The 26514-nt window shown below is 36.2% G+C and overlaps 6 protein-coding genes across 10 annotated transcripts; 2 read left to right on the forward strand and 4 right to left on the reverse strand.

Annotated features, from left to right (window-relative positions):
• LOC120137566 (protein STRUBBELIG-RECEPTOR FAMILY 6-like) lies at nt 1-5129 on the forward strand. 2 transcript variants are annotated; one of them, XM_039153293.1, is made up of 16 exons: nt 1-316; nt 1098-1230; nt 1326-1397; nt 1480-1545; nt 1625-1696; nt 1789-1860; nt 1971-2042; nt 2131-2196; nt 2309-2371; nt 2465-2766; nt 2884-3167; nt 3428-3699; nt 4015-4147; nt 4367-4506; nt 4603-4759; nt 4831-5129. In XM_039153293.1, exons 1-16 carry the CDS (start codon nt 214-216, stop codon nt 4981-4983), a joined length of 2160 nt encoding a protein of 719 aa, XP_039009224.1. In that variant the 5' UTR covers nt 1-213; the 3' UTR covers nt 4984-5129. The 2 variants fall into 2 exon arrangements, with proteins under 2 accessions (XP_039009224.1, XP_039009225.1); XM_039153294.1 differs by having other exon boundaries at nt 2309-2364; nt 2461-2766.
• Nucleotides 5130-5425: 296 nt separating this feature from the next.
• On the reverse strand, nt 5426-8479 carry LOC120137568 (protein SON-like). Its single transcript, XM_039153295.1, has 7 exons — nt 8343-8479; nt 7777-8148; nt 7630-7682; nt 7232-7269; nt 6705-7023; nt 6256-6569; nt 5426-6106 (listed from the first exon to the last, which is right to left on the reverse strand). Exons 1-7 carry the CDS (start codon nt 8353-8355, stop codon nt 5491-5493), a joined length of 1725 nt encoding a protein of 574 aa, XP_039009226.1. The 5' UTR covers nt 8356-8479; the 3' UTR covers nt 5426-5490.
• Nucleotides 8480-9822: 1343 nt separating this feature from the next.
• LOC120137591 (E3 ubiquitin-protein ligase RHA2A-like) lies at nt 9823-10218 on the forward strand. The gene has a single exon (XM_039153307.1). The coding sequence runs from the start codon at nt 9823-9825 to the stop codon at nt 10216-10218; it is 396 nt and encodes a 131-aa protein (XP_039009238.1).
• Nucleotides 10219-11102: 884 nt separating this feature from the next.
• Nucleotides 11103-14750, reverse strand: LOC120137523 (ubiquitin-conjugating enzyme E2 34-like). 3 transcript variants are annotated; one of them, XM_039153256.1, is made up of 10 exons: nt 14612-14750; nt 13975-14114; nt 13432-13486; nt 12695-12733; nt 12524-12587; nt 12378-12439; nt 12247-12286; nt 12102-12129; nt 11889-11980; nt 11333-11603 (listed from the first exon to the last, which is right to left on the reverse strand). In XM_039153256.1, exons 2-10 carry the CDS (start codon nt 14029-14031, stop codon nt 11333-11335), a joined length of 708 nt encoding a protein of 235 aa, XP_039009187.1. In that variant the 5' UTR covers nt 14032-14114; nt 14612-14750. The 3 variants fall into 3 exon arrangements, with proteins under 3 accessions (XP_039009188.1, XP_039009187.1, XP_039009186.1); XM_039153255.1 differs by having other exon boundaries at nt 13975-14121; nt 14612-14748; XM_039153257.1 differs by lacking the exon at nt 14612-14750 and having other exon boundaries at nt 11103-11603; nt 13975-14031.
• A 3608-nt stretch (nt 14751-18358) lies between these two features.
• LOC120137529 (proteasome subunit alpha type-5-like) lies at nt 18359-21388 on the reverse strand. Of its 2 annotated transcripts, none has more exons than XM_039153261.1 (10): nt 21377-21388; nt 21234-21280; nt 21073-21154; nt 20838-20918; nt 20269-20382; nt 20087-20188; nt 19818-19876; nt 18998-19100; nt 18731-18796; nt 18359-18649 (listed from the first exon to the last, which is right to left on the reverse strand). In XM_039153261.1, exons 2-10 carry the CDS (start codon nt 21245-21247, stop codon nt 18557-18559), a joined length of 714 nt encoding a protein of 237 aa, XP_039009192.1. In that variant the 5' UTR covers nt 21248-21280; nt 21377-21388; the 3' UTR covers nt 18359-18556. The 2 variants fall into 2 exon arrangements, with proteins under 2 accessions (XP_039009192.1, XP_039009191.1); XM_039153260.1 differs by having other exon boundaries at nt 21367-21385.
• Nucleotides 21389-23618: 2230 nt separating this feature from the next.
• LOC120137592 lies at nt 23619-25769 on the reverse strand. The gene is made up of 5 exons (XM_039153308.1): nt 25716-25769; nt 25110-25607; nt 24508-25004; nt 24351-24432; nt 23619-23837 (listed from the first exon to the last, which is right to left on the reverse strand). The coding sequence occupies exons 1-5, from the start codon at nt 25767-25769 to the stop codon at nt 23619-23621; spliced, it is 1350 nt and encodes a 449-aa protein (XP_039009239.1).
• Nucleotides 25770-26514: the final 745 nt, after the last annotated feature.

Raw genomic sequence — 26514 nt, forward strand, 5'->3', positions numbered from 1 at the left:
TGAAAATATAAGGGCAGTGTGTGGTGTTGCATTCTTCCGGCTAATCGTGCTGCCAGCTTTTGCTTGGTTATGGACTGATAGCTGAACAAGTATAAAAGCCTACAACAGAATTAAAAAAAAAACAATTTTTTATTGAGATAGGAGAGTAAGAAGCGAAATGGTGTAAGACCAGGCCAGTTTTGGATTCTGGGAAGGGACCAGTTTCGGAGAAAGATGGTGAAGAATTGGAGGAAAGCTTTGATTTTGGTGTTGTTTACAGTCTGCATTCTGGGGTTTAATCCAAGATTTGTCAATGGCGAAACAGACCAAGGAGATGGTTAGTGTTACTTCTTTATGTTTCTTCAGATTTATTATGTTTAGATTCATAGATTTTGCTGTTGCTTGCTTTTTCATTGCCAAATCTGTGATCTTTGGTTTTACTTTTTTTTAGGGCTTTGCTCTCTGCTATGTTTTTATCTAAAATGGACTTGTTTGATGGCGATGGTATTTTAACTTTGTCGGTGGTGTTTATAAAGTTTTGACCTTGATTTCCAGAGATGGGTTCTTTGTGGGATTGTATATAGATGATATAAGGATGAGGAAAGTTTGGTTTTTTAGTTGGCAATTTAATTCATAACTTGCTGGGATTTGAGATTCTGGACAAATTTACACCCTTTTTGTTTTTTCTCTTGATTGTTGCTGACTGGTCCAAAGTGCCATTTTGCTCGTCTGCCTGGAGAGACCACTGCCTTAACGGTTAGAACTTGCCGAACCCATATCGGCAATCGAAATTCTTCCGTTGGATATTAACTCCAGAAATCATGACAGTTTATATCTATTTGTAGATTTTGTTGAGGGCAAGGTCTTTCCTCTATGGCCACACTGCTTAAGCTTTTTCTGCAAATAAATCAGTTTTCTGCTTAGTGGTTGATACTTTAAACTGAGATATTAATTTTCGAATTTCCGGGTTTCATTCATGTTCTAATGTTGTGCTTGGAAGTGCTCTTTAATGGAAGTTTAGCTTTAGCTGGTTATGTTGTTTAATGGAAGTACTTATTATAATTAGGAATTCTCTCCCCGGGTTACTCATTCTGCATGTTGGCATGTTTGTTATGCAGCTTCTGCCCTTGGGGTTATGTACAGCGCTTTAAATTCGCCACAGCAGCTAACAGGGTGGACTGCTAGCAATGGCGATCCATGTGGGCAGTCATGGAAAGGTGTTACTTGCTCAAACAAACGTGTCACCGAAATGTGATATTCTTCTATCCCTGCTTTCCTTTTAGACTGCTTATCCTACATCTTTCTGATATTCACTACATTATGTTCTTCTATTGCCTTTTTATCAGTAAACTGTCAAATCTCGGACTTTCTGGGACATTGGGTTACAGTCTTCAAAGTTTAACATCATTGAAAGAATTGTAAGAAATCTATTAGCTTTACCAGTGTATTGATCTGTTCTATGTTTATCTGATTCATACTGATGTTTTGGAAAACCTGCAGGGACTTGGGCCATAACAATCTTGCTGGAGACATACCATATAATATTCCTCAGAACTTGCAGCGATTGTATGTTTCATTCGTGCATTTGTTTACTTTCCTCTTGATTTTTTTAAATGATTTATCTATAATGCTCATCCGAATGCAGAAATCTTGAGTATAATCAATTTACTGGAGGCGTCCCTTATTCTATCAGCCAGATGCCTTCTCTTCAATACCTGTAAGTAATGTTCTGATTATTCATCTCTCGACGCAAAGTCCGTAACTTTTAAAGTCTAACAGTTTTGTAATTTCCCATTTGTGGAAATTCAGAAATCTTGCTCATAACCAGTTGCAGAATGCATTGAGTGACATGTTCTGGTCACTTTCTTCCCTATCCACATTGTAAGATGTTCTTCCTTCCTCTGATCACATATATAATTTTTTAATTGTCTTTCTTTAAGCCAATTTAACCGAAATACCTAGTTAAAATTTATCTTTATTCCTTGATTTAGTGATCTCTCTTTCAATTCTCTGACCGGTTCTCTACCCGAGAGTTTTAGGAATCTCACCGGTATAAGCTCTCTGTAAGTATAAGAGTAGATATCTTTTGTGTAACACTTTGTATGATGAATTTTAATTTTTACTTTACATATATTATTTACCGTTTTGTAGGTACTTGCAAAATAACCAGTTTTCGGGCACTCTCGATGTCCTTGCAAATCTTCCCCTTGATACTCTGTGGGTAACTGGCATATCATTTCGATAATGCTAGATATCATATATTGTTTTCTTATCTTGTAATTGACCGTATGTTATTGCGGTTTGTAATGGTTGTTTTTGTGTCTCACAGAGACGTTTCCAATAACCGTTTTGCCGGCTGGGTGCCTGATCAATTGAAAAGCATCAATTTGAAGTAAGCATTTGACCGTGTTATCGAGTGTTGAAGTTTCTTCATGGTTTCAAAGAAAATTATTTATAATTTCAATCTGAATAATCTCTATGACAGGAGTGACGGTAATTCATGGAGCTCGGGGCCTGCACCCCCACCTCCGCCTGGAACTCCTGCTACTAGAAGCAACAGAAAGCGCAACTCTGGTAGCAATGGTTCTGGATCAGATGCTTCTCGTGGTGGGAGTAGCAGTTCAGGAATCGGAGGTGGAGCCATAGCTGGAATAGTTATATCGATCCTCGTTGTTGGAGCTATTGTAGCGTTCTTTCTTGTGAAGAGAAGATCCAGGAGGTCAACCTCGGATATCGAAAAGCTCGATAATCAATCCCTTGCTCCTCTTGCTTCTAATGAAGTGCACGGTAACACTTAATCGTCTATCTGTAATTCTGCATGGTGGCCAAGTTGAGTGTCACTGTAAACATGATCAGTTCTCTTGATCTAACTATTTGTTTCTCATGCTTGAAATCGTGTTGCAGAAAACAAATCCATGAAGTCTTCATCTTCATTTGACAGCCAGGCACTTGATACTTCCATTTCAATAAATCTTCGACCCCCTCCTATCGACCGTCACAAATCATTCGATGAGGAAGAGTTTAATAAAAAGCCTATTGTTGTTAAGAAATCAGTCCCGCCTCCTACAAATGTTAAATCATATTCAATAGCAGACCTGCAGATGGCTACAGGCAGTTTCAGTGTTGAAAATTTTCTTGGTGAAGGGCCATTTGGACGTGTTTATCGAGCTCAGTTTGGCGATGGCAAGGTAGAATCTTCCTGCCTAGAAAATCCATAGTCGTGTCAAAATAATGGAGCGTTATTGGTGCTTGAATTTTTATAGCCATTTCAGTTTTCTGCCTGCTCTAACATGATAAATACTCTTTTCATTCTCATATTTAATCTTCTAATTTCCGATATCATCGATCTTCAGAAATTTGTTTCCATGGTTTTTCATTTTCTTGCCTTAATTTTTTTAGAAATATTATAGTCGGTATTAACCTAGAAGTTGGGTTCATACTGCCATAGGTTCTTGCTCTGAAGAAAATAGATTCAGTAGCTCTTCCCAGCGGAATGTCGGACGATTTTATGGAGGTGGTTTCAAATGTTTCCCAGTTGCATCACACAAATGTAACAGAACTGGTCGGCTATTGTTCGGAGCATGGTCAACACCTGCTTGTGTATGAGTTGCACAAAAATGGTTCTCTTCACGACTTCCTGCATATGCCGGATGAGTACAGCAAGCCATTGATTTGGAACTCCCGTGTCAAAATTGCTCTGGGGACTGCACGTGCTCTAGAGTAAGTCGAAAATTCAGTCTTGGGCGGCAATAGCTATTATTTATTTGTAGAACTTTTGCCTACTCGTATTACCGACCCTTTTGAACCTTGGAAAGTCAGGTAGTTGTCTGATGAGGTTAAAAATATTAGCGGAAACTACTGATATCCGATTCATTATTATTTCAGATTAACTATTTGTAAGTTGCTAGTAGAGTATCTGTTGACTATTAGGAATCTCTAAATATTCATTACGATCCGGTATGTATTGTGTTCTGCTATTATATCTTGCAAATGGGCAATGGCTATATGGAATTGATAAAAGGTGTTTATTATCAGGTACCTGCATGAAGTTTGCTCGCCATCCGTCGTTCATAAAAATATCAAGTCAACCAACATCTTACTTGATGCTGAGCTCAATCCTCACCTTTCCGACTCGGGATTGGCATCCTTTATTCCAAATGCTGACGAGGTACATTTTGTGAATTCTAGAAGTCACTGTGTTATTGCATGAACTAGTAAATATTTTTTGATGTTAACTATTGTGCTTCCCACTAACTATACACAACTTTGTCGTACATCATTTATTTTCGAATTATGTGTCTTCTGTTCGATGCGAGTTCTTTATTAGACCCAAGTGTTTCAGTAGTTGCTTATGTATATACTGAAATATTCTCATTCTGGTATTCAGGTACTGAATCGTGATGATGTGGGGTCTGGATACAGTGCACCCGAGTTTATTATGTCCGGTCAGTACTCTCTTAAGAGTGACGTTTACAGCTTCGGAGTGGTTATGCTGGAACTTCTCACCGGACGTAAGCCATTTGACAGGTGAGGAGTCATCCATGAAAAGTCGGGTAGTCCATCGTTCACGTGTTAGCTACAATCACAATTCTAATTACCATGCGACTTTTTTTTCTTCTACAGCACAAGGCCTAGACTAGAGCAATCTTTGGTTCGATGGGCTACGCCTCAGCTCCACGATATCGATACTCTATCCAAGATGGTTGACCCGGCTCTTGAAGGGCTTTACCCGGTTAAATCTCTCTCACGTTTTGCAGATGTCATTGCTCTTTGTGTCCAGGTAATATCTTTTGGCTAAATGAGACGATTTTTTTGCCTTAAACTGATCCTTTGCTTGTTTCTTTGGTGCAGCCGGAGCCCGAGTTTCGTCCACCTATGTCGGAAGTGGTCGAAGCATTGGTTCGACTCGCACAACGAGCTAACATGAGTAAGAGAACAACAGGGTCGGACCAAGGTGTGTCTCCACGGACAAACAACCCTGATAATACACATGACTACATGTAATGGCCATAGAACTGTCGCTTGATTGTTTTTGGTGATTGTAATCGTGTTTGAATATTTTTTTTGGGTTTCATTGTAAAATAATTATACGCACCTTAACTTTAGTTTCGGTTTCAATTCAGTCCCAGCAGTTTGTAATATGTTGCAATGGAGTCCAACTGGTGAAATACCCATACATTGAAATTCTTTCACCGTTCTGTACATGTGAACATTTAGTTTCCTTTTTCCATCTACAATAATAAGGCACAAGGCATTCTCTCAGTTCTCTGTTTCTTGCTTTTTAAGCATTCTCTCAGTTCTCGGTTTCTTCCCTTTTGTTTCTTTCTTCCCGTCTTATTGGCTTAATTCAAGTCTTTCCATTATCCCAATAATAATAATCTCAACCAAATTAAAGTACATAGACTAAATCCACAACTTATGTCTAGTGCAAGGACTAAAAACAAAATTTGACATATTTTACACAAATCCACAGCTCAGTATGTTGGAACTTATGACCATCTGTTGTGCAGTTCATGGTCCCTGTGAAACTTCTTCAGTGACTTCAACAAGCTTACCACGAACCCATTTCTTGGTTATGGCGACTGCTTTAGAAGGCCCACCATCATCCTTCAACTTAACTTTGGTTCCATTTACCGGATGATTCTTCTCATGCTCGATGGCCCCATTTGTTTTCAACAAGTTGAGTTGCTTAGATGAATCCGACTTTATCAAAGTTTCGAAGCTGAGAGTCGATAAACTATGGTTATTCGCACTTGGAGAAGCAAGTTGTTCATCCCTGTCGCCATTCACTATCTTTGGGATGATAAAGCTAGAGAGATTAAATTCCTCATGCTTGGTTATTGAAAGGGTTTGGTTCCCGTTTACTTCTTTCTGTTCTGCTTGGTCCATACCAATGTTTTCCGATTGTATTTTGTTCTCCACTGGGCTAACCGGTTCAGCCGAGTGGACATAAATGCATCCACTATTCTCATCGGGTATAATCGGCCTGATCTCTATCGATTCAATTGACTGAATTGCTTCTGCTATAAGTTTTCTGGTTTCGATAAGGGAAGCTCGAGCAACAGGGCTCTTCATTGCAGCGACCTCGAGGGCTTTTGCAGCCTTCTCCGCTTCAGCAATTAAAAGTCTGGTGTCATATATGTAGCATTGAGTTAAGCAGTGAATTAGCAGCCCACTAAAAAAATGCAGGAAGATGATGCATCGGACTGATAGTTATCTATGTGGCATCGAAATTGTTAATGTAATATGCTTGCGGAACATAAGGCAAAGACTAACCTTGCCCTTTCAACAGCTTCGGTTTTCTTTGATTCTTCCGCTGCTCTTTGTGCTCTCATGTTCTTCAGCATCTCAAGCTTGGAACTTGCCATAGGATCCTTATAAAGTGGTTTATTTATTCTTCGAATCCTTATCCGCTCAATTGGGCTTATAGTCTCATTAGCCGAAGAATAGTCTGTATCACTGGCTTTCCGCTTCGAAGGGCTTTGCTTGGACTGTGTACCAGCTGTTGGCTTCCGCTTCGGTTTTCTTTCAGCCCCAGATGGAATGCCATGATATTTTGCCAAGCCAGAGAAAACTCTCTCACGGTATTCCTATTCAGCACATAGCAAGAAACAAAAAAATCCACATCAGTTGGAATAATCCAATCTGTAGATGCCTACGATCAATGTCATAATTCATTGTTGATGTCGTAAAATGAAGAAGAAAAGAAACGTGAAAGCACTTACCGGATCAGCCCATTTGGCTGCAATGGCTTCTGCAATTTTCCTTCTCTGTTCAAGGGATTTCGGTGCTCTCTTGCTACCTTTTGGTCTAGGCATAGATTTCCTTTGTTCGACACTTTCCAACCACTCCTTCGTCAACTGCTCATCTAATATCTTGTAAGAATCCCACTGTAGCTCTTCCTCACCACAATATCCTTTTCTAGACGCTTCGGCAATCAAGTTCATCCACTCAAAGTGGCAAGTTTCCTGTAACATTAACTTCCTGCGACGCCTTTCCCATCCCATTCGGACTCCCACTCCGATTTTTTCTCTTGTCTCTTTACTGTAGAATCATTATGAAAAAGTTAATTTGCGTATTAACAAGGTAGAAACAAAAACGTATATAAATGACCTAAGTTCGATATATAGTGGCTGAAAACTTAAGTACAACATTCAGGATACACACATACAGAATTCTGAAGAGAAGTGGATAGAAATAGAAGAGGCAGAAGGGAAATTTAAAACTAAAGCATTGACAATGAAGCACTCACCTCTGAGCATGTCCAAGGTTAACCAACTTCATTTTGACCTGCATTTCGAAATTTACATTAGAGTAAATAACTATTATGTTAAGCCATTTAAACGTATTTATATACATGATAAAAGAAAAATATCAATCGGTGAAAGGTGATCATCATTTTCAAGAGATGGCACCATTGATCCCCAATTTAAGTGTGAGAGTTCAGACCACACTGAAAAAGACTTTCCATTCAATTGTTTCCTTTTCAGCTTTTTCTGTTTAACTAGTTTCAGCGATCTGAATTGTCATCAGTACATCATTCATCCTAATGGAATTATGATGACGGAAAGAACTACATGAACCAGTTACATAAAAAGCACACAAAGTTCGATCCCTGTGATAACATAAAAGTTTCTTACATGACATCACCTTAGGATTCTTCATTGCAAGCCTTGTTCTCTCCCTTATCCGCTGAAGGGTCTCTGCAGGTAAAGACACAATGCATCCGTGGTTATCATTGCAACAAATCAGCAACGCACAAATCAAAATATAGTACCATAAGTTAATGGAGATTACCTGCACTGTGCTTCCTGCCTTTGTTCCAAGGCGTGTTTCCTTTATTCGCTTTAGAAATCCTCATCCGCCTTAACTTTTCCCTCTCGTCCACTTCATCATCCGAGTCTCCCATCTCCAAAGGTTCGAGCCGAGTTGATGAAGGGCTTGAATTACCACCAAGCTGTGACTTATTGCTGTGTCCATCTTGTTTCGGACACTTGGGTTTGAGGGTCGCAACGGCTCGAATCTGGAGTTTTCCACAGTGGTTCTCCTGATGTCCCACATGAACTTTTATCCTCGTCGGCAATGGGGAGGATTTCCATGTATTTGACAAAACTTGAACCCTCACTGGAACCAGAGGGCCTTGCAAGGAAGGTTTAGCAGTGGCAATATCTGTTTCAGGCAGCCAAGCATTGTAATAACCACAAACACCAAGAGAAACCAAATTTGAGAACCAGAGCGGATAACTAACGAAAAACCCAGAATTCTCTAAACACTAACCACACAAAATCCATAAAAGTGAACCAAATTCAAAAACTACAAATTAAACCTACACATGTAAATGACAAATAAAACATAGAACATACCTATCAAAGACATGGGAGGTCATTCAGCCTAAAGAATCAAAACCCAGAACTTGGAATCTTATCTCAACAGAGTTTAAAATAAGCTAGACGCCCACATTCCAGCTGGAGGTTTTCTTTCTTATTCTTTTAGAATGTTTGAGTGTCGATAACATCAGTACGACATAAGCCTAAACAGCAAGAGAAACAGAGGTCTTAGGGAAGGTATTTGAGATGCAAAGATACTTAAGTTGAAACATGAGAGAATCACACAGACAGTTAAAAAGAGATGCATTTCTGTTGTTTGCAGACGCTGGGTTATAGATAACGATGGCCTTTTTTTCCCACTTGTTGAAAGCCACCATTGGGCTGTTTATTTGGTGGGCTGGGTTTCATTCAGATCATTACTTTATGGGTTTGAAGGTTTTATTAAAACTAAGAAGCTTAAATGAACCAACGTGTTTTTATGAATTTTTCGTATAATATTTTTTTATTTAATAAATTAAATAAATGAATATAAGTATATTTTTTATATTCATTTAATAAATGAATGAACATTAATAAATATGTTCGGTTCGTTTATATCACGAGCAAACATATTTGAAAACTCATTTATTGACTCGTTTATAAACTCGTTTATCCGATTTTTGTTTTTTACATTTTAAATATTGACGGTGGTAGGAATTAAATTAAACATATGATGGAATTTGAGTTCAAATTGTGAAGCCTACAGAATTTAAGGACTAGTAGCATAATTTCACCATTTTTCTTTGGCTGTTGAATAAAATAAAAGCGTAAAAAAAGGTGTGGAATAAACATGTAAGGGAATGAACCAAACAGGAACATCTTTAAAACAAATAAATAAATAAATACGAATCGAACAAAAACATCTTTAAAAAAATAAACGAACATTAACATAATTTTATTGTTTAAATTTGATTCATTTATTACCCCTAATTGAAACAGAAACGAGCTCATGCTTGGTCACAAAATTCTGAATGTCTACTTTCGATGTTAATGGATATTTAATATATTTTAAATGAATTTGGATATTATGGATTTAGAGAATTTACTAATTCATATATTAAAACTATAATGTATTAAATATTCGGAGAATATATAGATGTATTGTTTGAATACGTACTATTTATACGAAGGCTAATTACAGATTTGAATATCTAATTTATGTAATCACTTATGTAATTGAAAGTGAATGTTAAACAATTGTTTGTTTGAATAACATCTATCGTACATGGTTTGATAGCGGACAAAAGAATACGTCAAAGCCAAGAATAATAACATAAATCAACGAGCCTTAGATTACAGTCGCATTTTCTCCCCACTAATCATCTTCCGTTTCCAAGTTCCATCTACTTGCCTTAACGTGTCCGGCACCTGCCACTACAGCAGCTCCACCACCACCACCTTGCTTAATTACCAGTCCAACAACCACAACCATAAAATTCGATTCAAAACCCTTGCACACAACAAAAAAGACCCGAGCATGCCATTAACCAAAGATATGCTATCAGTAACCTCGGTTTCCACGGCTTCGCTCGTCGTCGTCATCAGCGGTTGCTTTCGTGTTTATAACAAATGGTCCGTGAGTATCGGAGGCAGCAGCCGTGGAGTTGAATATTGCGTAGTGTGCATTAGTGAGGTGTCCAAGGGGGAGAAACTCCGGTGGCTAAGGTGCGGCCATGGTTTTCATGACGGCTGCATCGATGCATGGCTTAAAGTTGGCACCACTTGCCCTATTTGCAGGCTTAACGTGGTCCCTGACCGAAGCTTTCTCGTTTCTTCCATGGTTTCTTTGGGTAAAAGAGTCGTGAAATGGATCGAAAACCCTCTTTTGTCGGAGATTACATTGGCATTTTGTGAGAGTGTTGGGTATGTTTAGTGAAGTTAATTAAATTAGGCGTGGCAGCCATGATACATTCTTTGATGGGTTATTTGAGAGCAGAGCAGGGTTCATTATTTCCTTTTTGTTTCTTTGTTAACAAGTTACAATGTAGGCAGCCATGATACATTCTTTGATGGGTTATTTGAGAGCATAGCAGGGTTTCATTATTTTTTTTTTGTTTCTTTGTTTTCAAGTTAAAATGTAGGCAGAGGTGGCAAATGGGTCATTTGGATTGGGTTTGGGTCGAGTCATTTCTAGTCTAGATTATATTCGGTTTAATTTTGTTCGGTCGGATCAGATTTGGTTCGGTGTACAGTAAAGGGTCAGGTCGGGTATCTGGTCGGGTGATTATCGGATCGATTGTTTTTCGAATCGGATCGGTTGTTTTCGGTTTAGGTCAACCTTTAGATCAAATAATTCGAGTTGAATTGATTATGAGTCTAATCAAGTATATATAAAATTATTGATATATTCTTATAAAAACTATGTCTTATTGTTTGTTAATCTTATCATTTAGGTTGGCGAAAAATGGTGCCAACAATTATCATCTCTCCAAATTTATTTAATTTTATTTTAGGTTCTCTTGCTTTTAAATATTAATCATATTAAACCTTCCTCTCTCAAATTTTATATATAAATACTTGGTAATAGTTAATTTTTATGACTGTCACTTGAATGTGTTACCTAAATAGTTGTATGGTTACAATTATAATTGCATTACCGGAGTAAAAACAAAAAGGACGGCATATGATAATCAATTCTGAAAGGAAGAGGAAGAAAAGAATTATTCTTGAACAACGTACAACAAAACTTATCAACAAATAGTATTTAATGTGGAGTGAGGAATCATTTTGTAAATAGAGTGTGATACCTTTAGAGCATAAAGTGGATAAAAGCAAAGTATTATAAACACAACCAACATTACAAGCACGTAATGTTTCAAACTCGAGAGTTAAATTACCAGCATTAACATACGCCAAATTATAATCCAACTTACCTTCCCTGGAATCTTATCAAAACTCCCCTCTACACTCGAGCATTGAAAAGGATTCCCTCACCTACACACTCACTGTATTCTCACTAACCATAACCGAATCTTGCCATGTGGCCATCAAAGCTGAAGCAGCGGCAACGCTATCACGATTCCAAATATTGAAAACAGCAACAACATCATCCACGTTGGGAACGGCTGCTTTCTGTTTCTTGTGTCCCTCAGTTTATCTGCCTTTTTAACTTCTTCCCCTGAGGAGTTGACAATTTTTTCCATCTCGGGTTTGGGGTTTTCTCCTTGAGGTGATTCTTCTGATAAATGGTCTGACACAAGCTGTTGCTGCTTGTTGTACTTATCGATATATTCTGGAAACAGTTTTCTGAACGTTGGACTGCCATAGAGAAAATATGCTCATGCAAAGTTTCGAAAACAAAATATAGCAAAATTTTACTGTTAACATAATGTGCAATCCGGAAAAGTTTTATCTGTTAGCTAATAACAATGTAGAATCCAGCCAATGGTAATAGATTTAAAGTCGACCCAAAAACAATTAACAGAAACAGAAGCATAATCGCAGTAGCAGAAAATGGGTGAAATTGATTTGAAGGCCCTAGATCCTCAAAAACAGAAAGATGAAAAGAAAAAGAATGCAACGGAGGTGAAGCAATAAACTTACTTTTTACAATTAAAAGAAAGGGAGGTCTTTGCCAGGCGTTGTTTCTCAGCAGCAGTGGTGTTTACGCTGCCGGTGGTAGGACTATTATCCATCTGCACAAGGAAAAGGCAGCTTGGCTTAAGGGTACATTGCCAATGCAAGCAAGAAGCACTGCAGCTTATCAAAACTGTAATTTAAATGAATTAAGATGCAAGAAAAGACTCCAAATTTCACCATGAATGAAAGAAGCCCAGTGAGTATGCTGCACAAGAAAACAAAGGAAGTTAGCAATCTTTGGCAATTTTTAACATGTCAACACCATCCTGTTACAAGTAAAGAAAGGTGCTAAAAAAGATGGTGTCAGATTGAAATCCTGTACCTTGACACAGACCACATAGGGTTCCAACTTTCTGGATGAACTGAAAAATAATATGAATAAGGTTAGAATGAAATCAGTTATTAGAAATATAGATAAACAGGAATACCTAAGTTATTCTTCAAAAAACTTACAATCACTCATGGACAGGCATATTTTCTTCTGTGTCATAAAGCGTCCGTTGGGGGTGATCATTCTACATGAATGAAATTTTTTAATTTGATGTTACAAAGAGATGTGTGTTTTCTATCAAAATTTTTGAAAGGTCGAAACTGCATACGTGATTCCAGGAGGTTTGTAGGGATACTCAGGAGGAAACTTGATCTTTCCATAGTAATACCCACCTTGGCACCGAAAAAAAAACATGATGGTGGCATGAGATAACTACTTCCAGATTCTACAGCCGTTAGATAAAATTAATCACAAGCTAAAATGGGATAAACTAGCCAACCTGCAAAAGGTGTTCCTTCACTCCCTTCGAGCACATAATCTGAAAGCGTGAAGCAGAAAAATTAAATGAAGTCCATAAAATCTACTACATCCACACCAGGACTTAAATAAAACTCATAATAGTTCAATCATAACCAACCACTGCTGCAACCTAATTCAGTATAAAAAGGCGAGAAGCTTGGATGTTGGATCACAAGTCCAACATTAGGAATAAGTAGGAATTAGCAATTAGGAATAACATGGCATGTACTGATCACTAATAATATCATAACTCATACTTACTAGAAAGTGCAAGAAAAATTAACTAACAAAATTAAGGTTCAAGGCAAAATCTTTTTAAGTTCTAATTAGATAAGACTAAAATAAGATCGTACGACAATAGGGATTGGACTCTATTTCATTGTAAATATTCCAGAAGTCTACTAAATGAACAAGTGCATTTTGCACACTCAATCACAGATTTACAGACCAGAACTTAGGTAGCAGGGAGGTTTATAAATTTGAATCTCAACTGAGATCCCTATATATAAATAGCCAACAGTCAGGTTAATTCCTTCCATGAATCACTCTTCAAATCAATAGGCAACATGAAGACAATCATTTTCCTTGTTTTATATGGATAAAATCTTAGGACCGTATGCAAATTCCTTGGCGTTATAGAAGATGTTTTGACATTAGTATTAGTCTATTACAGAGCTTATCTAAAGAAAGGAGGAAAAAAAGATTTAATAAACTTACGCCACTCAAGAATGTCACTTGGGGATGGACGAGCAACAACATTAGAAACCGGTTCCTATAAGTTCATAGAATAACCGTTAAAATATCTGAAAAGAAACCAAGTTATGCCAATAACAATCATTCTAGAACCAATATATTTTAATAATTCCAAATTACTAGTATAGAGAGAGAAGATATATAACTTTTTTTCATATATTTTCCAAAGGAATTTAAACATAATGCTGAATTGATGTTGATAAACCAATAAAATAGACAATATAGACTACGGTTTTGTACAAAATAAAGTTCCAGCCCATTCCCTAATTAAGCAACCTCTACAGGATCAAGCCTCATAGGCAGGATACCAGATAAAATTTTCCTTGCATTGAAAAAAGAGTTCATAAACCACACAGAAATGAAAATTGGGAAAATGCAACAACATGAAAGTTTAACTTGGTATGATTAACAAGATTTCTACAATATCTAAGTTCCCAGGCTCATAACTTCATATAAAGTGTAACAATAGAATGAATTGCAGGAAATAGTACAAAGAGAAAACAATACCTTACAAAGTGCTCTATATTCTTTCTGAAGGCGCTTAATACACGATTTTTCTGCCATCTCGAAACCTAAAACCAGTCTCAGCCACAACCAAATAAAACCCCCACCACCTCTGTTTTGTTCCTTCAACTTTTAAATTAAAACTATTCAAACACAAAGCAGAGAAAAATAAGAACAAATAGTCAAATTATTGAGTAATCAAGACGTCAAAAACCCATTAATGAATTCGACGAGCTAGAATCAAGAATCATAAGTACAACTCAACAACATACATTTGCAATTTTCTTCCTAAGCTAACATTTATCAACGACGATTGACATTAAAACAAGAATTTAACCTAAGTAACAGGTTTACCTTAGGGTTTCAATTTTCAATTTGTTTTTCTTACAAAATATAAAAAGTGTGAACTTTTGGAACGGAATTACCAAAATCGTTACCGATTAATTAACAGAGAAAATTGATAAATTCATTGAATGCCTAATTTCGTTGATCAATCAAACAAGTCAAAGTCTAAACCAGGATTTCTCTCTAATTAAACCTGAAAAAAAATCAATAAAAAGAGATCGATCTTACAGTAACGAACATCATACAAAAAATTCAAATAAATGATTACAGAATCAGAAAAAAAAAGAAGAATTACCTGGGGAAACGAGGCGGTTAGTTTATGATGCAAGAGAGAATCGAAGCAGGAATTAGAATTATTATAATAAGAAAAAGGAAAAATAAGAGAGAGAGAGAGAGATTAAAATCCAACGGAGAGAGAAAGCGAGAGCGGATGGGTATTTTGACGCCCGTTATTGGGTTGGCTTTATATAGCTTGTACTGTAGCGTACAACTACCACTAATGGCAAATGGGCGGTCAGGTGTGGATACCTATCCAATCTCTATATCCATTTAATATTTTTTAATCATCACTTGCCCACCATTTATAATGGGTAAAATTTTCAAATCACACATCCATGCGAGTACATCCTCAAATTCATCCCCACACCCACTATCCAATTAGAGATGTACCCGGCTAAATCCGCTTGACAGCAAACTTAAGTTATACATAAAAACAAACACATAAATAAAACTAATAGTTACTCATTTTGCCTAAACTGATATCAAATACTCTAAGCTCCATTCTAATCCGAATTTCAGTACGTTTTCACAGTTTCGATAAGTTTTGAACTGTTCCAACCAGTATCAATGCATGCAGATTGATATAAGATTTCGACATTTTAACTAAAAAAACGAGTATTTTATTATGCAATCACTTCCAATATCCTAAGACAATGAATCATTTATACCAAAAACACCACAAAATCCAAACATCATTTGAAGATTAGCAGAAACTTGATAGTAACATATGAAATTGAAAATAAGTAGAATCTAGACTGTCTTTGAAGATCGGCGCAATAATGAAAATGAGAGGTTTTAATAGAAAATTTATAAATAAACTTAACTTATCCCTAATATTTGGTTAAATAACAAGTTATATCTTATACAATATTAGGATTTATAAATTACTCTCTAAAATTACACCTAAATTCATAATGTCCAAAATGTAATGGATATTTATCTGAGCGGGCAGATGTGGGGCGGGTAAAGTATCAAACCCATTATCTGCCCACTACCCGACGGGTATCACTTTCTAAATCCACACCCGCCCACTATCCACTAAAATTATCCCCGCTCCAATTAAAACAGATGTCGTACGAAATCTGAAATTGTATCTGTTTGCCATCCCTAACTACCACTGCTATTAGCCTATTACTGCTAATATGTCCTCTAGTGAGGGATAATTATGGATCCACCTGTGTTGAATTTTTAATTTATTGATTATAGTTTAAATGGAATAGTATTTTTCATTTGTTATTTAATTCCATTTTAGTCTAAATTAAAAATATGCATTTGATCTGAATATATTATATATATATATATAAGTTTTTTATGAGATAAAATAAAGTTTAATTAAAAAAAATTAAAAGAATAATAAGTTTATATTACAATTAAGTGCTTAAGGTATATCTATAAATTATATTATAGGTTTATAATAATTTTTTTATGTAAGTACCTAAAGTAATTTTTAGTCAAAATGAATACCTAGAGTTATTTTTTTGTCAAAATAGGTACCTAAGAATATGTACTTAAACTATTCAAAATAGGTACTTAGATAAAAATGAATATTTTATGTATTTATTTTGACCAAAAATACTTTAGGTACTCGAATGAAAAAGATATACTTTAAGAACTTATTTATTATATAAGTCAAAATAATATTATGACAATTATCTTAAAATATACAAATGATAATTATACTATTATTGTTGGGTCAAATTACATATTTCTTATCCTAAATCGAAGTCCGACTCAACACAAAATTAAAAAATACCGATGGTTGGGTTTATGCACTCTTCTCGAATTTTAAAAATTAAAGACAAATTACATCATTAGTGATCAATCTATTATTCTTTTATTTTGATTACAAAATTACTTTTTTGTAAAATTATCACCAAGGTCATTTTTTTCTAACAACAATTACGTTAATTAAATTTTTAATTATTTTTTGATCGTTTATTTTATTTTCTGTCTCCTAGTTAGTATTGACATTTTTTTTAATAATTTTACTAAGACTAACTAATAATAATATTTAATTTTAAAATATATTTGAACCCACCTTGAAGTAGCTTAAATTTGAATTCAACCTAAGCGATATTCAAATCTCTCTCTTTAGTCTATATTTTTCTTTAGAAAAATGATATGACATTAGCAACCTTCTAGAAAATCAATTTTGTGGTGTGTGTGTGTGGAGAATGGAAATAATCTCGGCAATATGATTAGAGATTTCTGTCGAGCATAATTATCAAGGTTGATGTATTTAAATTATGATTATGATTGTATTTTTAATTATATTATATTTATCGTGATTATAAATATAACGAATATTATTATAGTCATTATTAATATAAAGATCATAAAATAATAATTTTGGACGATATCATTGTCGTTATATGGCGATTACTATTCTGAAAACAGACCGAGTGATCAGTTTGAGCCGTGGAGAAACTAGTTCTACTACGATTTGTATATATCATATCTGCCCTAACAGCTATTACCTGCAGTATCTATAGAGATCCGACCTCAAAATTTAACATTATAAAACCAAACACATTTAGCTCCCCAAGAAGACAATAAATTAGTAAAAAACAACATGCTTAATCACATGATCCCTCTGTAATAACAAAACACTGCGGTCAGAGTTACAACATGTAACAGTCAACAATATAGCACATGATCTCACTTTGATTTCTCATTACTTTTGTTTTTTTAAACAACTTTATAAGTAGCAAGATCGGGAGAAACCCAAGATCAAACCGACTTTGTTTCAATCATTTAGTTCACCCACTACAAAGATTCCCAGACATGAAAGCAAACACTCGAGCACTGTCAGTTCTTATTCTTCTACTTTGGACACCTCTATCTAATCTAGCACAAGCAGAAGCTTGTCCGATTCGACACGGTCATGCTTCGTTGGTGTCGAGAACGGCGGCTTCTTGGGTTTTCGGAGATTTGCAGGCCGACAAGAGAAACCATCAGAAACTGGCTGATTCAAGCTTCAGGAGAATACCTCCGAGCACTTCAAATCCTATAGGGAATAAGTAGAATTCTCGCCGTCTGCAACTTGAAGCTTTATTTACTGCAACTGATTTGAATATATACTGTTGTCTGTATTAGGATCTCTGAGACATTAATTTTGTTTATTACAATCCATCATTATATACACTGAACTGTACAATTAATTTAATTTTAATGAGACTAAAAGGAGTTTGTTTTTGTTTGCATTTTTCTCTCAAAATTCTTTTGCACTTTCATACCTTGATGGTTGGTTGCCCGGCGAATAATTAATTAACCATTGAACGGTTCCTTGCCCGGCAAACTCGATTCTCAATGTGAAAGCCGCCGTGCAGAATTCAAGATAATGCCTAGATATGATTAACGATGCAGCGGAAAATGATGGGAAACAAGAACCAATACACATTTGTTATGAAGGCAAGCATGTGGAGAATGCGATTACGGATAAACAACACAAGTGGAAGATGATGGCAAAACTATGAATAACTTCCAGTATGGAATAATGACATTAACCTTATATTTGATGATAGGTTCATTAATCCTTGTATTATGTGTAGATTATGGATTTAACCTAATACTTTTAAATTTTAAAAATTCAGTCTTAACCTAAAGAATGATTAAATGTGTTAAATTCTATTATTAATATAGTGTATATATATTATTGATCTCATACATACCATTATACCGTGTGTATATGTTATCTTATAGTCAAATTTGATTAAAATCAATTTTAAAAAAAAAAGCAATGGTTGAACCTGAGAACATAATCATTCAATTAAAAAAGAGTTCTTTTCTGATCGGCTGTAATTAAATTGTCCAACTGAGTAGGTGAGTTTAGTGCCAAACCAGAAACTAATGTTTCATAAGTTTCAATCCCCAGGAGACATACAAGATTATCCCCAACTCATGCATCATAAATGAAGAAAGCAAGTCGTCTCACGGTAAGATTGTCGATGACAATGCATTCTCATAGGCGAGTGATAACAGCTTCCACCTCCGAAGGTGTGTATAGATGGTATGTTGGTGCTACTTTGGCAATATCAACATTGTTGGGTGTCACCTGCAGAAATATCATTTTCGACGACAGATATCAGTCAACGAAATAAAACATATATTTACAGCACAATCTTTGAAACCTTACCTTTTCTTCCATTACTTGCTTTAAAATGGATAGTGCAATTGTTTCAGCTTCTTGGAAGGTTAGGTCCTGCAGGGAGAAGGGGAATCCTTTAGTAAATCAAATACCAAATTACTCGGGCACATACGAGCATATCAAAACAATGGACATGACATACTAATTTTAATTATTTAGACAGCCGAACGGATATCATAAACTTAAGACTCCAAAATCAATATACCAAAGATAAAAACTCCCGAGAATGAAAACATACAGAGGCAAAAAAAATACCTTGTTGAATTGCTCTTGCAAAGAGCTGTCTGCACCCTCGGAGCCCGAACCTATAGCTTTTGCATTGCATTGCCAAAATGTGCCAGACGGATCAGTATAATACCTGCAAAAAGTACGAAGAGGTAAATGAAGTCAAGTTTGTCACATGTTCTCTAGGAACCATATTTGGATTTTTACTAACAGAACCTGGATACTTAATTTTATCGGTCAACTGAAAATTCTTCAGATTGACATTATTATTAGATAGGATACCCCCAACTTAAACACTTATAGGGATCAATAACTACCTTAATATTATAACTGCACTAGAAGAACCGTGCTACTCAATCAATAATCATACAACCTGGTCGTAAATGGACAAGCAACTGAGAATGGACTTATTACGTTGATTTAGTGAATACAATGTTTGATCTGTAATAATCCAATCTAGCATTAATATAGGTTGCAGCATGGTAGCCACATCACATACACGATGCGTTAGAGCTTATTTCAGTTTCAACTTCTTAAAGCCATATAGTCTAAAACAAGCATGCAATAATTACATCCGGACTGAATCATCACTAGCAAATGACTACATTTTGAAACCAGTCCACCAAACCATGGGAACTTTTTTAACTTTGGTGAGAGTAATTGTAGCAGCAGATCAGGGATTAAGTCTTAACAAATCTACATAGAGATAATATAATCATCAAGTAACATAGTTCACAGAAATGTAGGTGTAAAGGTTAAAAATGCAACAGAAATCCATTCATCTTTCTCTTATGCCAAAAGCGATTCTCCTACATGAAAGCCAACACAAGTAAACTTCTTTGATACTTACAAGTTAGGCCCGTTCTCATCATGACCAGCAATGAGAAGAGACACCCCAAATGGTCGAGACTGCATGGGAAAACATTACACTATGTAAATAAGCACTTCAAAAGTAATGCCAAAGGCAGAATTCTATGTCAGATTGCAAAAAAAATGCACAAGTATATAAGTCATACTGTGTGTGGCGTTCTACTTACTGTTTACTAAGATAAGGAACAAGCATTATAAAAAGGAAATAAAATATCAACAACCATGTACAGAAATTATAAGCAATAGTACCATGGATTCTTCATCTCCTTCACCAAATCGAAGAGCCAGATCACAGAGAGCTTGTGTTGTGGACTCCACCGTCATTGGTTCACCATACGAGAATCTGTGGTTCTGTGTGAGTTTTGAAGATATCAGCATACTAGGTACACATAAATTCATATCAAATGGTAAGGTACTAAGTACTATGTTACCTGAGTCTCAACGCGTGCATGTTCAACAAGTGTGCGTGCATCAGCAATCAACCCACTCATAGCACATCCTATATGATCATCAATTTCCATAATCTTCTCGACACTGCTGGGTTCCTGAAAGAGAGTCCAGTACCTATGAGGCCTGAAAAAAGTAGCAATAATCTACATTTCACAGAAACTACTATATGTGACAATGCTGCGTGCCGGATTTCAGGTAACATTATAAAATGATGAGTGTAGCGTCAAGTGTTAAAGCATTAAGTCAAAGACTCAAAGTAAACAATTGGCAGCATAAATTTACATGGAACCGACATACTGCCTAGCATTACGCAATTCAATGATAAATTTTCATTCATTCTCCAACATTGCTTGCACCCAAATCTTCATTCATTCTCCAAGGAGGGCCAAATCTTAAAGTCACATCCTCTACTTTGCATTTTAGCACACGATACACAACAAAGCAAAGCCAAATGGAAAAAAATACAAACAAGCAAAGACTAACTATACAAATAACCATAGCAAAAATAATTAGCATATATAATAACATTAAATCAAATAAGGTTACAGACCAACAATGGCGAAGTAATACGCTTCTCGACAGCCAGCACAACACCGTCTTTCGTCTTTATCCCAATTGCAGTTGAACCCAGCTGCAATTCAATCAATGAAAAAAAAAAAACATTTACAGACAAACCCAAAAATTTTAAAAACAAAAAAGACCCAATAGCAAACTTTCCTTGGAGAGATGAGGAGTTCGGTGTTTTTCTACGGAAACAAACATAAAAAATAAAAAGAAACTTCTACCTTAATGGCCTCGATAGCATATTCCACTTGGAACAATCTTCCCTCCGGAGAAAATGTGTTCACCCCACGGTCATACTCAGTCCTTCACAGGCCAATCACCAAACATTAAAAAGGGGGGGGAATTAAACTTTATGAGGGACAAATATGCTTTGATTCGGTACCTGGTGAGAAACATCTTGGATCGATTTAGTGTTAGATCTAACAAAACCTAATGAACAAAAGAAAACCCACAAATTTTAGCTTATTTCTGAAAAGAAAAATAAAAAATAAAAACTAGGCAGGTGATTTACTGACGAAATAGTACCAAGCGAGAACAACCAAGTGGCAGGAAAGAGAAAGCTGCTGCCTTTTTTAAAGTCTCCTAGTCTTCTTGCAAAACAAGCCAGCACATGAAACGGCTGCGTTTAGGATCGTGTAAGAATTCATAATGAATATCGACGATTTATCGAGAGGCTTTCAACCTTCACCTAATTGGCTTGAGAAATCGATCTACACATTCTCAAGACTTTGGGCTTTTACTTCGTTAGATAGCCAATTTTAATCCTATTTAAATAATTAAAATATATTTTTGTAAATTCTAATATTATAATGAAATTGATCTATCATTAAATCTAGTTTAAATTATAATTTAGATTTCAGAGACTTAATTTTATTAACCCAGCCCTCAATGGTAAAAGAAAGAATTATTCTCATCAGACTTTAATTTAGATTTCGGAGGGCATGGCCTCTGCAGGCTCTCCTTGTTTCCACCCTTGACCCTTGTTATATTATTATTACTAGGTTTATTCGTGAGACAAGTAGCTAAAATCAATAAGAGAGAGAGAGAGAGATGAAGACACATAGATCAAACTTGATATCCTACGAACATATGAAATTTTTTCTTTTGAAATCAAAATGTTTGGAACTTCAATTTTTTTAATTTCTCAAAAATTAAACCAAAAAATAAGTGCATGAACTTTGGTTCAAAAAATATTTTAGTGTCTAAAGAAGTTTTCGTTAAAATTAGATGTATAACGTAGCGTTCCCTTCTCCCTTCCCCCTTTCATGGTCGTCGACCATCCAGTCGTGATCGTCACCGTCATTGTCGTTAGAACTGGCTTCGATTCCCGATCAAACCTTGTTGGCCTTTCGCCATTAGCTGTCACCGTTTGTCGTAGAGAAGCAATCAAAGTTTCGTCGGATTTTAATCTACCGTCGTTGTTTTTTGTCGATTTCGGTCGATCCGACATCCACATTCCACGCCACCACCACCATTTGAACCACCGTCCAATTCCACTCAAAACCCATCTTCATCGTCGCTCTGTCGGTACTCCTCTGACGTTCCATCAAGGTAACGGGGTTGAAATGATATATTTTAGTTTTTTTATAACTTCATTAAAAGTTTGGGTTTTTTTGTAAATAAATTAAGTTTTTTTTTTTTTTTCATTAAAAACTTAAAAAAATTAAAAAATATAACGATTGACACCTAAAAATATAACTGAGAAAACATTAGACATCAATTTTTAATAAAAAATTCTTTAGGCACCAAATGATTTTCATTAAGCCTATTATAAACTATGGGTTGATTATATTGGTAACTCAGCCTGAGTCCGGTGGGTAGAACCAAAATGTAGTGTAATACACTGCAGCTTCTGGTCCACACCAAGTGCAAATATCAGTGGGTCACACTCACAAAGGTTGCTAGGGGGTTAGACGAACTGGTCCACAAGCATTACCAGACAAGTTCCATGTTCTACTCGAACAGAACTAAACATTACGGAATTGCAGTCGAATTTTATCGACCTGGTGGCTTCTCAACATCAGCCGAAGCCGATCCTAGACTCGAAAACATGTTCCAACAGCAATGATGTTCCGTTTGCTTCTTCATCGTTTGCTGCTAATGTTCAAAATTCGACTACTCTTCATCTTCCGACGTGGATTACGGCATCGCCGGAGTGTCGACCACGACCCGACACCAACGTTGTCCAGAATGTAAACAATATCTCTAACCCTTTGACTACATTTGAAGCTTGGGGTGATGAAGCAACGGCAAGTGACTCTTACTGGAGGGATATTACAGAGTCAGCAATAAGCATGCAACTTTCTCCTCTTTAATGCAATGCTCAACTGATTTTTTTTTTTTTTTTAGAGTTAATAGTATCATATGTCTTCAAAATATGACTCTTATTTTAAATCAATCCCTAAATTTCAAATGTCTAATTTTATCCCTAAATTATGATTATCATTTTAAATTAGTCTTCAAACTTTTAAATATTTTAATTTTATCCCCAAAATATGACCATCTTTCTAAATTGGTCTCCAAACTTTTTGAACATTCCAATTTCATCCCAAATTGTATGTATATATAGTTGGGCCAAGTTAATTATTATATGTTTGAAAAAAAATTAAATTTAGGGTCACAAACAAAAATAATATGAAGATAAAAAGGCACAACAACAATGGTGTAAAAACTTTCGGAGATGATTCCATGAACTCAAATGTCAAACAGTTTTCACACTGTTACTGATGTGATTTTTCTACATGCAATCGGAGATGATCCGTCGTTTTCAGAGTCTGTTACTGCAAGGCAAACAACCACATGAGATGTTGCCGGAAAAATTCGAGTTAATCCGGAGGTTAATCGTCGGCGTATTATTCGGCTTTTGAATTTGCTCGGCATGTTGTTGTCGAGCCGAAGCTCTCCATTCCTCGGCTTTTCGATGAACAACCGCCATTCGTTTCATTAATTTCTCCTCTAACTTGGATCTCATCTTTTGTATTTTCACCTGCAAAAATGGAAAGTTAATGTTAGTCCACTAATGGATCATTGGCATATAATTGAACAAGTGCGATGCAAGTGCAGCCTTTATTAAATATGGTCCATTCTTTTATTCAACAATGGCAAAAAACCAAGTTTCCAGGCGGGGGACAACTCAGATTTAAGTAAACATTTCAGTTTCCCATGAATTTTCTAATGCTGGAACTTCACATGGAGGTGGAATTACATGTTACAACCACCACGGTTTCGATATTAAAATCGGAGCTGGACGACTTTGCGGCATTCTTCAAGCATATTTTAAGGAGAAAAGCATGCAGATAAAAGAATACTGAATTGAGGGAATGCACTGCAACAGAGATGGACTAGCCAAGAAAAGCAAGAGATTAGAAGGTATCTTTGAGTTGCGGGTGGCTCGAGGGCGAAATCGATTTAATAAGTTCGGATAACGCTTCGAAGTATAATCCAATCTCGGTACGACAATAGATACCGGTTGTAAAGCTGAGAAAGATTGAACAAGTACCTCAAGCTTTCTTGATTGTGCTTCTGCTTTTGCACTTTGAAGCTTCACCCAAGCTTGCATTTTTGCTTCCTCTCTTTGATACCTGTGACCCAAGCAATGGTCATTACTTAGATGCTAAGTAACACAGACAATGCCAACAAATGTTTTACCTCATTACTTCAGGCAGCATTTAGTCCTTTCCTCTTCCTCCCACGTAGGAGTTCGTGAATCCGAAACACTTTTTAGGCACGCATTGCCGGTTTCAAAATGTCTAAGGCTCTTCGACACTTCTTCCTCTTCTTCCTCCCTCGAACTCCAATTTGATGCGATAGAATCATATTGCGACCCGAGTTGTAACTTAGCTAGATGACACTCTTGCAGCAGGGAAATGTCAATTGTGCTATTGGAACTATTCGAATTAGTAGGTTCTAAGGGACCTGACCGATTAGCCGGTGTATTATGTAGCGCGGGCGACAACGGCGTGTGACATCTAGAAGTGGTGGAACTTCCTAGCGAAGTCATCTCCGTCCCGGCGTCTTTATGTTTAACTTCATGGAACACTTCAGTGCCTGCATCTTTCATGGTGTCACTCACCGAGTTTCGGAACAGAAACCCTTCCCTTGAGGGCTCTGAGTATCGGAAATTCGGAAAAATGGATTCTACCTCATCTATGAACTTACATAATCATGCATAAAAACAGATGTGATTATAAAACCTAATTGCATTCAACAGCTCACAATCAAAAGCAGAAAATCACAAGATTGTACCTTCTAGAAAGACATCATTAGAGCCTGGAATTCCAGCATTAAAACTTCTGATTTGATTATGGTGCTCCAATGGAACTGACCCTTTAAATACTTCAGCTTGTTGCTTAAAGTTATCACACTGTTTAGCTACCTTCGATGACTCAAGCTTCATGTCTTGAGCTGGAAATTCATGGCAAGAGCTACTGATTAGCCATTTCTCTGCATCATCCCACTTTGAAGGAAAGTTTCTTCTAGCAAGATTGCCACCACCAACACCACAGCCGTTTCCGCCGCCTCCACCGCCGCTCAAGCTGAAAACAGGCCTACCTGGTGTAGAAGGAGCTTCAAAAACTCTCCTTTGAGTTGTCACTGAGTTCACCCCAACTCGCCTCCTCCCCATTGAAGCAGGCATTGGGAATGACTTGACAAACTCGGATGTCTCCTTGAGATTAATCTTGCAAAGTGTGTCCGAAAATGGGTTATCATTGCTTTCTCCATAAATGGCCGTTCCATTAATCTCCATAACCGGTTCCTGAAATCCCATGAAAACAAAAACACAAACACATTAACAGCAACAAGAACAAAAACAAAGAAACACAAAATAATGCAACAAAGGTGGGATCTTTAAGCTCAAAAATACCCCATTAGAGAACAGAAGTGGAGCTTGAAAGTATTTAGGACTCGCAAGATCCATGCTGTTGTTGAAGATGAGCTTAGTTTTCCAAATAAGTTAATATAGACTGTGGCATGTGAAAGCGATTGCAGGTTTGAAGTTTGAACAGAGAATGGCAAACAAGGAAAAGAAAAGCTTTAGGCTAGTAGAGGAACCATGAACCAATGTAGTACTGTTCCATAAGTTCCACATGGGCTGGATAAGTGAACAACCATTTAACAAAAGCTTTCCTTTTGATATATCTGTCCCAGATGGCAGCATTTACCCTCTCAAAAAGAAACAACAGTGACACATTGTCCTAGTCTCACAAATCCACATAAAATTAAGCCAGGAGACGAAATAGTACCTAACCAAAAGGAGAGGAACTTTGGGAGCTTAACATAATTTAATACTACAAAAGAATGCACAAGAAAATAATTTGAAAAAGATTAAAAAAACAATCTTTAATCTTTGAATTTGATAACTTTTTTTATCATATTAGAAGCTTCTTCATTGGTTAAAGTTTAAAATTTCAGTGTTTAATTCATATTTGAACATGAATACGAATATATAATTAGTTGAAAATATGTCAAATACATATAATCGCTTAAAAAAATGTATATCTACATTGCATTTTTAGGAAAGCTTCTTAAAAAGAACAATTGATTGTTTGAAGTGTGGATGGATGGTTGGGAGTTGGAACAATTTCTTTTTAGTGCAAATAAATCCTTAAAGCTATGTGAAAAATAAAGCATAGCTCTTTCAAAAATTCAAAGCTAATATTATG

The sequence above is a fragment of the Hibiscus syriacus genome, unplaced genomic scaffold (genome assembly GCF_006381635.1).
Source record: "Hibiscus syriacus cultivar Baekdansim isolate YM2019G1 unplaced genomic scaffold, ASM638163v2 tig00110674_pilon, whole genome shotgun sequence".
Taxonomy (NCBI): domain Eukaryota; kingdom Viridiplantae; phylum Streptophyta; class Magnoliopsida; order Malvales; family Malvaceae; genus Hibiscus; species Hibiscus syriacus.